This window comes from Typopeltis vanoorti, chromosome 11, assembly GCF_054136105.1.
Source record: "Typopeltis vanoorti isolate ZY-2024b chromosome 11, IOZ_Tvanoo_1.0, whole genome shotgun sequence".
Lineage (NCBI taxonomy): Eukaryota > Metazoa > Arthropoda > Arachnida > Uropygi > Thelyphonidae > Typopeltis > Typopeltis vanoorti.
In genome coordinates, this window is record NC_143559.1 from 57,875,702 (window position 1) to 57,887,898 (window position 12,197).

The 12,197-nt window shown below is 36.1% G+C and overlaps 1 protein-coding gene across 1 annotated transcript in view; it reads left to right on the forward strand.

The window, feature by feature from the left end:
* The window catches only part of LOC150101607 (uncharacterized), a 278,417-nt gene that overhangs the window by 207,805 nt on the left and 58,415 nt on the right, over positions 1–12,197 (forward strand). Inside the window, exon 8 of the mRNA XM_090399855.1 lies at positions 792–844. Within this exon, the coding sequence (XP_090255981.1) occupies positions 792–844 (53 nt within the window). The remainder of the gene's footprint in view (positions 1–791; positions 845–12,197) is intronic.

A 12,197-nucleotide genomic window follows, 5' to 3' on the forward strand; every position in this document is an offset into this window, starting at 1 on the left:
TGCGGATATGTCTTTAATGCATAACAATAGACATATCCGCAAGGAGATGTGTTTTGCATTATAGGAGATACTAGGATAGGAGTGTTGGTAGCTTGCTCCACCTTTGCAACGAGTTGCCCTGGTGTGTACCACCTTAACCCAGTCCTGAAGATACTTTCAGGCGCAGACTTTGTTTGCTCACACTTGGATAAGGGATTAAACTAAATTTATTATACTCTAACCAAGTGGAAAACAAACTTTCAACCTCTTTAAACTCATCTACTCTAAAGTTATTCCAACCAAGTCATATCATCCACTTGTTAAACTTGCTTATGTGTTGCCTGTTATATCACAAAATCTCTGTTCCCAGGAAACATATTTTCATCGGTTGTTCATCTGGCATGCTCTCTAATTATGGAATTGTTGTAAACAGGGCCCCACCAACCTGAGGGTGCAAGGCGTGCACCACACCCAGGTGGCATTTTATGTAGCTAATATCTAATTTAGATTATACGATGCAGTATTAGTGGCGGCCGATAAAAGTTTGCACCCGGGCTGCAAATTCCCTTGCCGTGCCCCTGGTTGTGAATTCTTTTTTTCTTATTCTTATTTTATATTCTTGTATATTGTTTTTCACTTATTGTAAGCATATTTGAGAAGATGCTAAGAAATTACATCAAGAGGGTGGGGAGAAAGACTGTTAAACATTACTTAAGGTACTGATTTTTTTTAAAATTAAATTTTTTTACTTCAAATATAATTAGGTATTTACATATGCACACAAACTATTCAGTATATCTGTTTTTTATTAGGGTGAAGAGGAATTTCAGAAAAAAATTATCAGCTTCAATGAACATGAAAGAATGTAAGTTATAATTTCATTATTTATTATTTTTTTCTCTTAATTGTGAAGTTATAAATTGTGAAGGGTCAATTCGGACTCAGGGATCGATTGGGGGTCGACAGAAAAATATAAGACATCATTGTATGGGTAATATTTAATTTGGTTAACTTGGATTACCACCATGACAAAAGACATGGAGGTAATGACAACGCAATTAAGAGTGAATCATGGGATCAGTACCTCCATCTTACAGGTCCATGAATAGGACCTGTAAGATGGAGTAAGGTCATGAAAATAGTTACCGAGGCCAATCAAGTAGGCCAAAATGATGTATTTACCAATAAATGGATGTTGGTGGTTCCTGCCAGCCGGTGCAGTGGGAGCGAGATTGCAACACGTACGTGGTTCTTATTTACTGATACAAGTATTCGATCCCAGTCTCATTTTTGTGCATTGACATACAAGTGAGCGTTAATGTTCTAAAATTCATCAACATACATATTATAATTCAATCATTATTCATTCACGAACTAAACTTCTCTATGTTGAAGAGTTGAGCAGCGCTGGTAGTAATACCAGTAGTTTATTAATATCACTAGTAATACCAGTGATATTACTAGTGATAGTAATATAATAATATATACTATATTATACATACAATAAACACTGTAACTATAAAATAAACAATCTAAAAACTCACATAAGCGTCTTTTTTTGCTTGTTCTATTATAATTACGTAATAGTAAAATATAGGGGGTCGATGAAAAGTCAAGAAACGCTTGAAGGGGTCGACGGGCAAATGACTTTGGCGACCCCTGATCTAGAGGAAGCTATATTAAATTGGATACTTAAGATAAGGAGGGTTAATCAGGTAGGAGTTAGATGGATGAGTAATATCATTAAGCTTGAGTTTCAGAAAAAGAAAATGCTGTGCATATAAGGAGAAAGATGACTAACAAACTCATCAACAGCACTAGGGTCAGCAAGAGGTGACTAGCATGGTAAGGAAGGCAAAATCAGATTGAGAAGAAACTAGCTGAGCAGACCACAGGAAATCACAAAGAGTGCTTTTGCTATGTGGCAAGTAAGAGGAAGAATGAATACAGAAGAATAATCTTAATGAGTGCTGATGGTAATGAAGTGACAGAAGCATATAAAATAATTATTCAGTGACCACTTTGCAAAAGATATCATCCAAGTGAAGTTAATGCTGTGACAGATTTATGTAGAAATAGAGGTGGATTAATTGGAAGTTCTTGGTATATTGCAGAATCTCAATGTGAATACAACTGTGGGATTAGATGGGATATCAGCTCACCTGTTGTACCGAAAGGCTTAGGTGTTGTTCATTATCCATAATAAAGCTTAATGATATAACTAACACCGAAAGTCAAAAAATATATTTATTAAGCTTACTAATTTTGCTGGTTTTCTACTTACCATCATCAGAACACAATGAAATTGTGACAGGCACACAGCACTAAACCAAGTGATTGTAGAAACAATTTAAATTGTAACTGACATCTAATCTAATATTCTTATGTGGTGCCCTCTATTGGTCAGATAACTACAAAGTTAATTCAGAGAAATCTGGCTATTAGGTCTTAAAATTATAGTGTCCCATATCTTTGGTTAAATAATGCAACCATACTTGTTGAGGTCAGGAGAGTGCTTCATAGTGGATGCTGATTCTATGAATAGCCTCTCAGATCTGTAACAACTTCTATGTAATAAAGAATGTTTTTCTCCATCTGATCCTATTTGAAGGCATATCAAGAGCATGGTTTGCCAATCCCTACTTGCCATGCATATGATTTCAGATGTTCCTCATGGCATACGTTAACTGATCTACTGAAGTAGATCAGTTAACGTATGCCTTGCAGGCACAAATAACTTTATACACTCCCAGATGTTCAAGTGGATGTAGTCACTCTTTAGGAGAACATATAAAAGTAGCTAATTGAAAGGTTTGAAATGGTATGGAGGTCATATTTGCCGAGAACTTTTGCTAGTTTTTCTGATGTACCCTTAACATATGCAATGGGAATGATTTTGCTGATCCTGCGTGTTGGGTGTAGGAGGAATGGAAGGTGCATGTAATATTATATCTGTATTATATGGGCTGTAGCCATTGGCTAAAAAGGTGTTGTGAAGGTCTCTAACCTCAGTTTCAAGGGCTGCATCATTTGAACAAATAGCCTTGGCTTGGTGAGTAAGTTTTGAGGATGCCATAGTGTTGGGAAGGCTAGTGATATGATTGCTTATGATATGATTGCCTATCAGTATGAGTGGGTTTTCTGAAGATAGAGAAAGATAGTGAGTCAATGAAGTTATGTCACCAGTGGATCTGAAAAGGGGGAGGCTATTGTTACTTTCTTTTTCTGTGGTGAAGTTTATTTCTCCCCTCTAGTAAACTTCTATATGGAGCATTTTGAAAGCCAAGCTCTCTACGCAGCCACACAAAAACTAACAGTTTTGCTGCACTATATTGATGATGTGTTTTTGCTGTTTGCTTATGGTCCAGACACATTAGATACATATTTGGTGCATCTTAACAACCAGCATCCTAAAATAAACTCTTGGCTGTTTTTTGACTATTGAAGAACACAAGTAGAAATAAGAAAGTTGTTATTCTTCTTTATAAGGCTTTGATACATCCACATTTGGATAACTGTGCTCAGGTTTGGTCGTCTGGGTTTCTTGGGGATGAGTAAGTGGTGAAGAAGATTCAGAGGAGAGCAACCAAGATGGTGAGTGGTTTTGTCGAATATTTCCTGTGAGGATAGATTGAGGATGTGTATGGTCTGCAGAAGTTGGTTGATAGACAAAAAAGAGCAATATGATAGAAATATTTAAGCTAAGGGTTGTTTTATAGGATTGATGCAGGAGAAATATTTCACCACTTAGCTAGAGGGGGGGGAAGAGCAAGAGGTCATCCCTAAAAGTTGAGTAAAAGTGTGGTTAGTAAGGTTGTGAGGACTAGATTTCTCATTTGGTGTTGTGAATGAATGGAATGAGTTGCCAGAGTCAGTTGTTAGTGCTTTGTCTGTTAATACATTTAAGGAGAAGTGTGATAGATTGTGTGGATAATTTAGGTCTCTTGCGGTATGTCTTCAGACTCCATGGAGACTCCCATATAATAATAATTTTAGCCTAATTATTGCAAATGAGACATTAGCCTACAAATAACTTTTTACCTAGTAATCACTTAGACATCTTCAGTGTTTGTTCAATATAGCAACTTACTCATTGGCAATTGCCAAAAATTTATTGATTATGCTTACTATATTATACCCAGTTCTGTTAAAAAAAAAAAATATATATATATACTGAATGGGTGCTTAAAGGTCAAAGCTGTATAACTGAGAGGAGACCTCTATATAGCTTCTAAAGGAATGCGGAGAACTGACCTAATGTCCAATCCTCACCGTCTCGTGGTGCACTCTGTTGGGTATCTACTTGGATACTGAACGAACGAGGATGGGCTGGCAATTTGGGATTTAGCCAACCAAATTGTATTATTATTGGTTAAACCAAAATAAAAATGATGGTACGACATGACAAAATTTCATGCCGGCTGGGGCGTCGCCCGGTTAAACAAGGCCCCCGTTGTTTTCGCCAGGGAACCAGGGCGAACATCGAAAAGTCAGCTACTGGAACAAATCTAAAAACAAACCCCAACTCAACATCACCAGAGTTAAAGATCAGTACTATCAACATAAGAAGTCTGAATGGCAAAGAAATGGAGCTAGCTGAGGAATTAGATAAGTACCAGATCGACATAATAGGGGTGACTGAAACAAAAAAGACCAAAACTGGTGAGATCTTTCTGAGCAATAAATACAAAATGTTATATTCAGGCAATGACAATCAAGGAAAAGGAGTAGCCTTAGTATTCAACATAAAATACGAGGCTCATCTTCTTGAATGGCAGTCAGTCTCAAGTAGAGTAATGTGGGCAAATATGAGAATGGGGAACTGGACAATGAGACTTATTTGTGCCTATGGTCCCACAGAAGGTTCTGCTAAGGTAGAAGTGGAGGAATTTCTTGAGGCTTTAGAGAAAGCAACTGACACAATGAAAAAGGAAAAGTTGGTCCTTGTTGGGGATCTAAATAGCAGAGTAGGAAATGATTGTGAGACATACAAAAATATTTTGGGAAAATTTGGAGAAAAGAGCAAAGCTAATAATAATGGCAAATATCTGTTGGATTTCTGCTCAGGACATGGACAGGTTATTACTAACACCATGTTCCAACATAAAAATGTGCACACATTCACATGGAGAGAAGAGGCAAGGAATAAGAAAAGTCTCATTGACTATGTTATTGTTGATAGTGATGTTTTCTCCCTGGTGCAGGACACCAGAGTGTACAGAGGATTTGAAATTGGAAGTGATCACTACTTAGTCTTGAGCAGGATAAAATTGAATTTCATATTGAAAAGAATAACATGTAAGAAAGTTTTAAAGCTAATAAAAGTTGAGCAGCTCTCAGATGTGAACTGTATACACAGATTATTGAAGAAAAAATGAAAGAGTTTGAGAACAGGAACCAAACCTTGGAGATTCAGTAGCAAATTCTGAAGAAAACATTCATTGATTCTGCCAGAGAGGCATGTGGTGAGGTTGTCTGCAAGGATAAAAAAATCAGAACCCCCTGGTGGACACAGGAAGTTAAAGAGGCAGTGAAGGAAAAGAAGAAAGCATATCAAAAGTTCCTGTCAAATAAGTCAGCTTGTGCTCTTAGAGAATACAGAGACAAATGCAAGAACGCTAAACACTGTGTAAAATTAGCTAAACAAAAGTCATGGGAGGACTTTGGAAGAATATAGAAAATAAATATCAAGAAGGTGGCAAAATATTCTGGAGGTTGTTGAAGAAACTTAGGAATGGAGGAAAGAGTGCTGTAAAAGAAGTTAGAGATGATAAAGGTGACATGAAAACAGGAGAAAAAGATATCCTTGAAGTATGGAGTAATCACTTTGAAAAACTGCTAAATGAAACGAGCAGTGATGACAGCACAGTGGTAAAAAACACTGACCAGGCATGCAGTCAGGAATACATATCCATACTTGAAGTTGAAAAAGCCATCAAAGGCTTGAAATGTGGAAAGGCAGCAGGAGTAGATGATATTCGACCAGAAATGCTGAAGTATGGTGGTATAAGAGTCTTACAGTGGCTGCACTGCATAGTTCAGAAAGCCTGGTCAGAGGGACGAATTCCCAATGATTGGAGTATTGCTCTCATAGTACCCATATATAAAAAGGGAAATAAAACTGAATGTGAGAATTACAGAGGTATTTCCCTACTGAGCATTCCTGGCAAGATCTATGCAAGTATACTTGAGAAACGGTTGAGAAGAATTGTGGAAGAAATGCTTGGTGAAGAACAAGCTGGATTCAGGCGAAATAGAGGCTGTCAGGATCATATCTTCACTTTACGACAAATAGTTGAGAAAGCATGGGAATATAACAGAGATCTGTATTTAAGTTTTGTTAATTTGGAAAAGGCATATGACAAGGTGCCAAGAGAGAAGCTATTCAATACGCTATAGTTATATGGTGTCAATGGGGCATTACGGATCTGAGAGCTGGGTCAGAAGTAAAACACTTGACCAAAGACTAGAGACTGCAGATATGAGATTCCTGAGAAAGATTATAGGCGTGAACAGATGGCATCAATGGCAATATCATATTAAAAATGAGGATATTAGGAAAAAAACTTCACATTGTCAACATCCAGGAATGCGTTAGCAGAGCTAATCTCAGGTGGCATGGTCACTTAAACAGAATGGGCGAAGAAAGATTAGCAAAACAAGTGTTCTCTGCCAGGTTGGCAGCAAAACGACTCAGAGGAAGACCAAGATATAGGTGGATTGATACGGTACAAAGTGCCTTAGATGATAGATATATAAGATCTGATAATGTTGGAGTCTTGACAAGTAACAGACTGATTTGGAGGAAAATTGTAGATAGGAAGTTAGTAATGATGTAATTTTTTTCATGTAGTACTATCATATCTTGTACACCCCCTTGAGGGGGTACATGGCAGGAATTTGATGATGATGATATATATTGAATACTTTCTGTGCATTTTGAAATGCTAAAAAGTTAATGATTGTGCTTATTAGTTAGTATCAGCATGAAGCTCTCCCTGAACCTCCATATTTTTGTTTACTTTAGGAATTATTCACATAGCCAATACTTTGGATGCTGTTATTTTAAAATCATCTTCTGCCTATCTTATACCAGGGCTGAAGCTAGAATAGGATGTTAACTTTTTGTACATTACTGTTTGAATTGTTTCCACAGTTACTTCAGTTTGTATTGTGCCTTTCATCTGTGATAAGTAATTTTTTTGTTCTTGAAGTTTTTCTGGTTTGAAATTCATTGAAATATCATTTCAGTGAATATGAATTTCAAATTATTTATTTAAAATTCTTGTAGATGCTGGTCAATATCTTAAAAGAAAAAAAAAAAGTTAACATGAATGATTTCCAATGCTCAAGTATTTCTATACCCTGTATTGGAAATGATATTGCATAGAACCATTACATAAATTGAAGCAAATGAAAATAGATCCGAAGCTGGTGACATGAATAAAGATGGTTGCTAATGGATAGATATGGCAGTGTAGAATCCAGGAGACACAAAAAGTTACTCAAGTGAGTTGAAATGCTTTGTCAGTGAATGAATTTAAGGAGAGGTATGATAGGCATTAGTCAGTTAGTTTAGAGCCCCCCCCCCCCATGATGATTGGCTTCATGGAGATGCCCGTATGATGATAAACTAAGTAACAATCTTCCAGTAAGTCGTATCTTAAAGATTTTGATGCTTCAAAGATTAATGCTAATATTGTTTACTTCGCATTCAATAGAATTTTAACTAAATTTATATGATATCATATTTTGTTATATGAATTGAGAATCAGGGTCAGCTCTCTCATTGGATTATCAAATGATAATATCTGAAGGAGTATCAGGACTCACTGCAGGTGATTCAGTCTTCAAAGGATGTCTTTGAAGACTGGATGTCTAAAAAAATACATTTTAAATAAATGCTACTGACTGAATTGTGGAGTCTGAAAAAAACCTATTTGCTATTATTCTGTAGCAAACAGTTTTGGAAACATTTTTTTTCTTTTTTTCTCTTCTTTTTTCTTTCTTTGGCCTGTTTTCTGTTGGCAAGTTAAGATTTTATCATAATTACGATGGAGGATATTATTGATCCATCTATATTTTATAGATGGATATATATAAACAAATATATAAAGAAAGTTAAAAGTTAAAATTCAAGCTTAAAAGCACTAATATGGGTTCCAGAGAGCGTGTGTTTTAAATAGTGCAAACCATGGCAACCCCTATAGAGAAGGTTAGATTTTCATAAGTCTCATTAGTTCAGAACTTAAGTTTGCAAGAATAATATACACAGTTAATAGACATAATGCACTGGCCTCGTAGCTTTGTTGCTTTGGCCATAACTCCAAATAGTCTTAGTCAGTATAAGATTCTTTGGTCTTGCAAGTTGGCCTACTAGGAGCAGACTAGAAGATAATCCAACATTTGTTTGGAAGAACATAGATACTGTTTTGACTAAGGGCAGTATGGCCTAGTGGACCACACCATGAATATTATGCATAGCATCAAATGGCAGTTAAATACATACTTAAGTGTCCTTGGGATGCCTAAAAATCTTGAGCTTTAAGACCTGTCTTTACAACTTAGGCTGCCTTCTATTGCCACTAGAGGATATCCTTCCTAGATAGGATGGTACAATTTGTCTTCTAACTTTAACTTAACTTTATACTTCTTTTATGCTTATTATAATTTGTATTCTTTACCCTTGAAGATGTGGTCTGTAATAGATGAAATATTGGATTCATTAAGCTGTTGCGAATGGGAAAGTTTCACCAGCAGTTCAAGAAATGCTGTGATGTATTAGTTGCAGCTGTTGTCAGTGATCACCCCTTCCATACAGAAAATGGGGGAGATTGGTAATATAAAAACAGATTAGTTGACATGTAAAACTTATAAAACAGGTATTATTTTCTGATAGATTGAAAAGCCCTTATTTTGAGAGAATGAAGATGGGCATTTGTTTCTATTGTAAGACATGAAAACAAAGTACATGTAAGCCACATGGTGCAGTGTTATAAAAGTCACAGCTGTGTGGGACAAATGTTCAGCTTTGAAATAAATTTAGTTGTTATCCAAATGACAATCAAATCTAGAAAATTCTTTTATAATGCAGAAAGCCTCGGAAGTAGACTGGTTGAACAGCTCCTCTTAAAGAGTAAAATGGATGGAGAATGTTCTGTTACCATGAACTTCAGTATCTCTTCCCTCATCGATCTCTCTCTCTGGTGGTACTAAACTTTAAGAAAATCAGGGCATCGGGCGTCTTATTCTAAATATCCTGTCTCACTACAATAAAATTATTAGTGGCTGAATGAGATTTGTTGTTTCAGTGAAATTGAAACTGAATGAGATTGTTTCCCTTTGAAGATAGAGAACCAAGAGAAAAAAAATTAAGAATTATCTGCACTTTACACAAGAAAAGTATATTTAATATACTTGATTGGATTTTAACGGCATAGATGTGAACACAGACTGATAAGAAAATAACCATTTATTGACTTAATTGCTGCAGAGCACACAAAGTTTGTTACAGTAGTGAGACAACTGCAATCCGGTGTGACAGTGGGACTAGTGTGAGCAATTACAACACAAAGACTAAAGTCCTGATTAGGTACCATCTAAGTTGAAAAAAAAAAAAAAAAAAAAGGCAAGTTGGGTCTAGCAGAGCATGCTTTGGATACTCCCCGCACACAGGATCAATTGGAAAAAACCAAAAGTGCTGCACAGAAGCTTTTACAAGTCAGAGAAGTTGTTCCTGGAATCAACAGAAGCCTTGAAGCATACTCCAAACCTCAACAAGTATGGCTGTATAAATCTACCAAAGATTTGGGAGACAGTCATCCTAAGACCAAATTAATACCTGCTTTCTCTCTCTTTTTTTTTTTTTTTTTTCCCAACTTAAATGACACCTAATTAGGACTTTAGTCTTTGTGTTGCATGCTACAATTGCTCATACTAGTCCCACTATTACAACGGATTGCAGTTGTCTTGCTACTGTAACGAACTTCGTTTGTGTGCTCTGAAAATGCTGGATAGAATACCAGCAAAATATTAGTAATTAAGCCAATAAATAGTTATCTTATTATTAATCTGTGTTTGCATTTATACCGTCAAAATCCAATCAACATGTGCGACGAACACATGTTGAGAACTTTCCACATATTTGAGAATTCTTCACAGAGATGATATCGTACACAAGGCACAACAATACGGTAAGTGGAAGGTAAAACTGGCACGCCAACTGAACTGGTTAGCCTTCTTAAAAAGGTGCCGAGACACCAATTTAATACCAAACTGTGTTAAAATTAAGAACAAGTTTCACTTGGCCAAAGCACAACATGTTTATAAATCAGCGAGTTTAGCACTATTACGGGAACAGTTATACGCTACTCGCCGAGAACTATCTAAAATAAATTCTTCCATCAATGCACTACATAATATACTATGTAACATTTTGAACCTGGATATGGGATATCCTGGACGGCATCTCCGACTCTACAGCCAACAAAGAATTTGCCAAAGTTAAAACCAGCACGAGAAGAAATTTGAAATCCTCCAACAACACATTGTTACGCAGCAGCTGCAATTAATCAAAATGGCATCGTTGTGAACTTATCATTGGTGACATTAACCAAAGAAGCCATGAGTGCGTTAAGTCGGGGAACACTATTTTGCCATTACTCCTAAAGAAATTCCAAAAGCCAAAATAATGGCTTCCGTTGAATGCGGGATATATGACCTGCCTTCAGCAATAGCCAATAATATTCGGTTAGACATGGCTAACATCCTAGTCCATTCTAAGTCTCCCAAAAATAATATCTCGCATAAAGAAATCAAAATCTTTAGGGGTACCTGTGGCATAATTAAAATTAATAACTTAACACATATAAGACCAACAGCAATAACTTCAATGAAGATGGGATATCCTGGTACAAAAGTACAAATATTGACTCTCCCACGTATCGAATTGCTAAATTTTTTGTCATGTTCATTAACTGCTCTTACTGAACATTCTAGATCATTCATCAAAAATTCTACACATTTACTTGAAGAAATCAAGGATGTCCAAATCAAAGAGTCTGAATAGTTAGTCGGTTTTGATTTTGATAATTAAAGGTACAAATATTTCGTAAGAAGTAACAGTACATCATCAGTGTAGGACAAACGGTTAAAGGAATGGAATACAAAGTACAGAACAGTCCATGGATTACCAATGAAAATTATTGCCATGCGCCAGAAAATTAATATTTATTAATAAATTATTATTAAATAATTCTTAAAAACTATTTCATTGATAGTTGCATAAGATAAGAATCTCCCAGACTTTTGGGGGAGAGAGACAGTCATTTCAATTCAAATTCGGCCGATGTAAAAGGGATTTGCAACTTTCTTTGAAAAGCCATTCATATTTAAACGTGCATCTGTGGAGAAGATGAGCTTTATCCCACTGGATATTATGTTTAGTGTGAATGCTATGTTGTGCTAAACCAGATTTATGAGGTTTCATGTATTCAATATAATACTGATGTTCCTTCATTCTTTTTTCCACAGAACAGCCTGTTTGTCCAAAGTATGATAAATTACATTCACACGGTATCTGGTAAACACCATCTAACGAAAGAGGTGCCAATTTGTCTTTTGTAGATGGCAACGAGTGAGAAATTTTATTGATAAGAAAATATGTGGGAATAAGATGATACTTCTTCAAAATTCTGTCAATAGGTTCTGAGATGCCTGAAATATAAGGGATTGGAACTCTGCAGTCTGTTGAAGAATCCTAAGGTGTTGGAACATAGGAGTCAATTATCTATTGGATTCGATTAGGGTTGTAACTATTAGATTCTAAGATGAAAAGCCAAACGGCTTTTTTTTCTGGTGAGGTTGATAAGTTAAGGGGGATAAAAATCCCCTTATTGTTTTTCAGCCAGTAAGCAAAACTAATATCGAAAACTACAATTTGAACGTTTCAAGTCGACGAACTGTCGGCGGATCCAAGCGTAAGTGACCACTTGGTAGTGCTCCACCTTTGCAACTCGTTGCAGAGATGGAGCAAGCTCCCTCACTATTCTTGATATTTTCTCATAATGTAAAAACATCTCCTAGGAGATGTAGTACTGTTTTACATTATGAAGAGAGGTCACTACCCAGACCGGTTTCAACCTTTTTTTGAGGTCTCATCAGTCAGTAGCTAGACAGTAGCTAGACCTAGAATATCAGAGTTTAAGTGAAAAGAACTT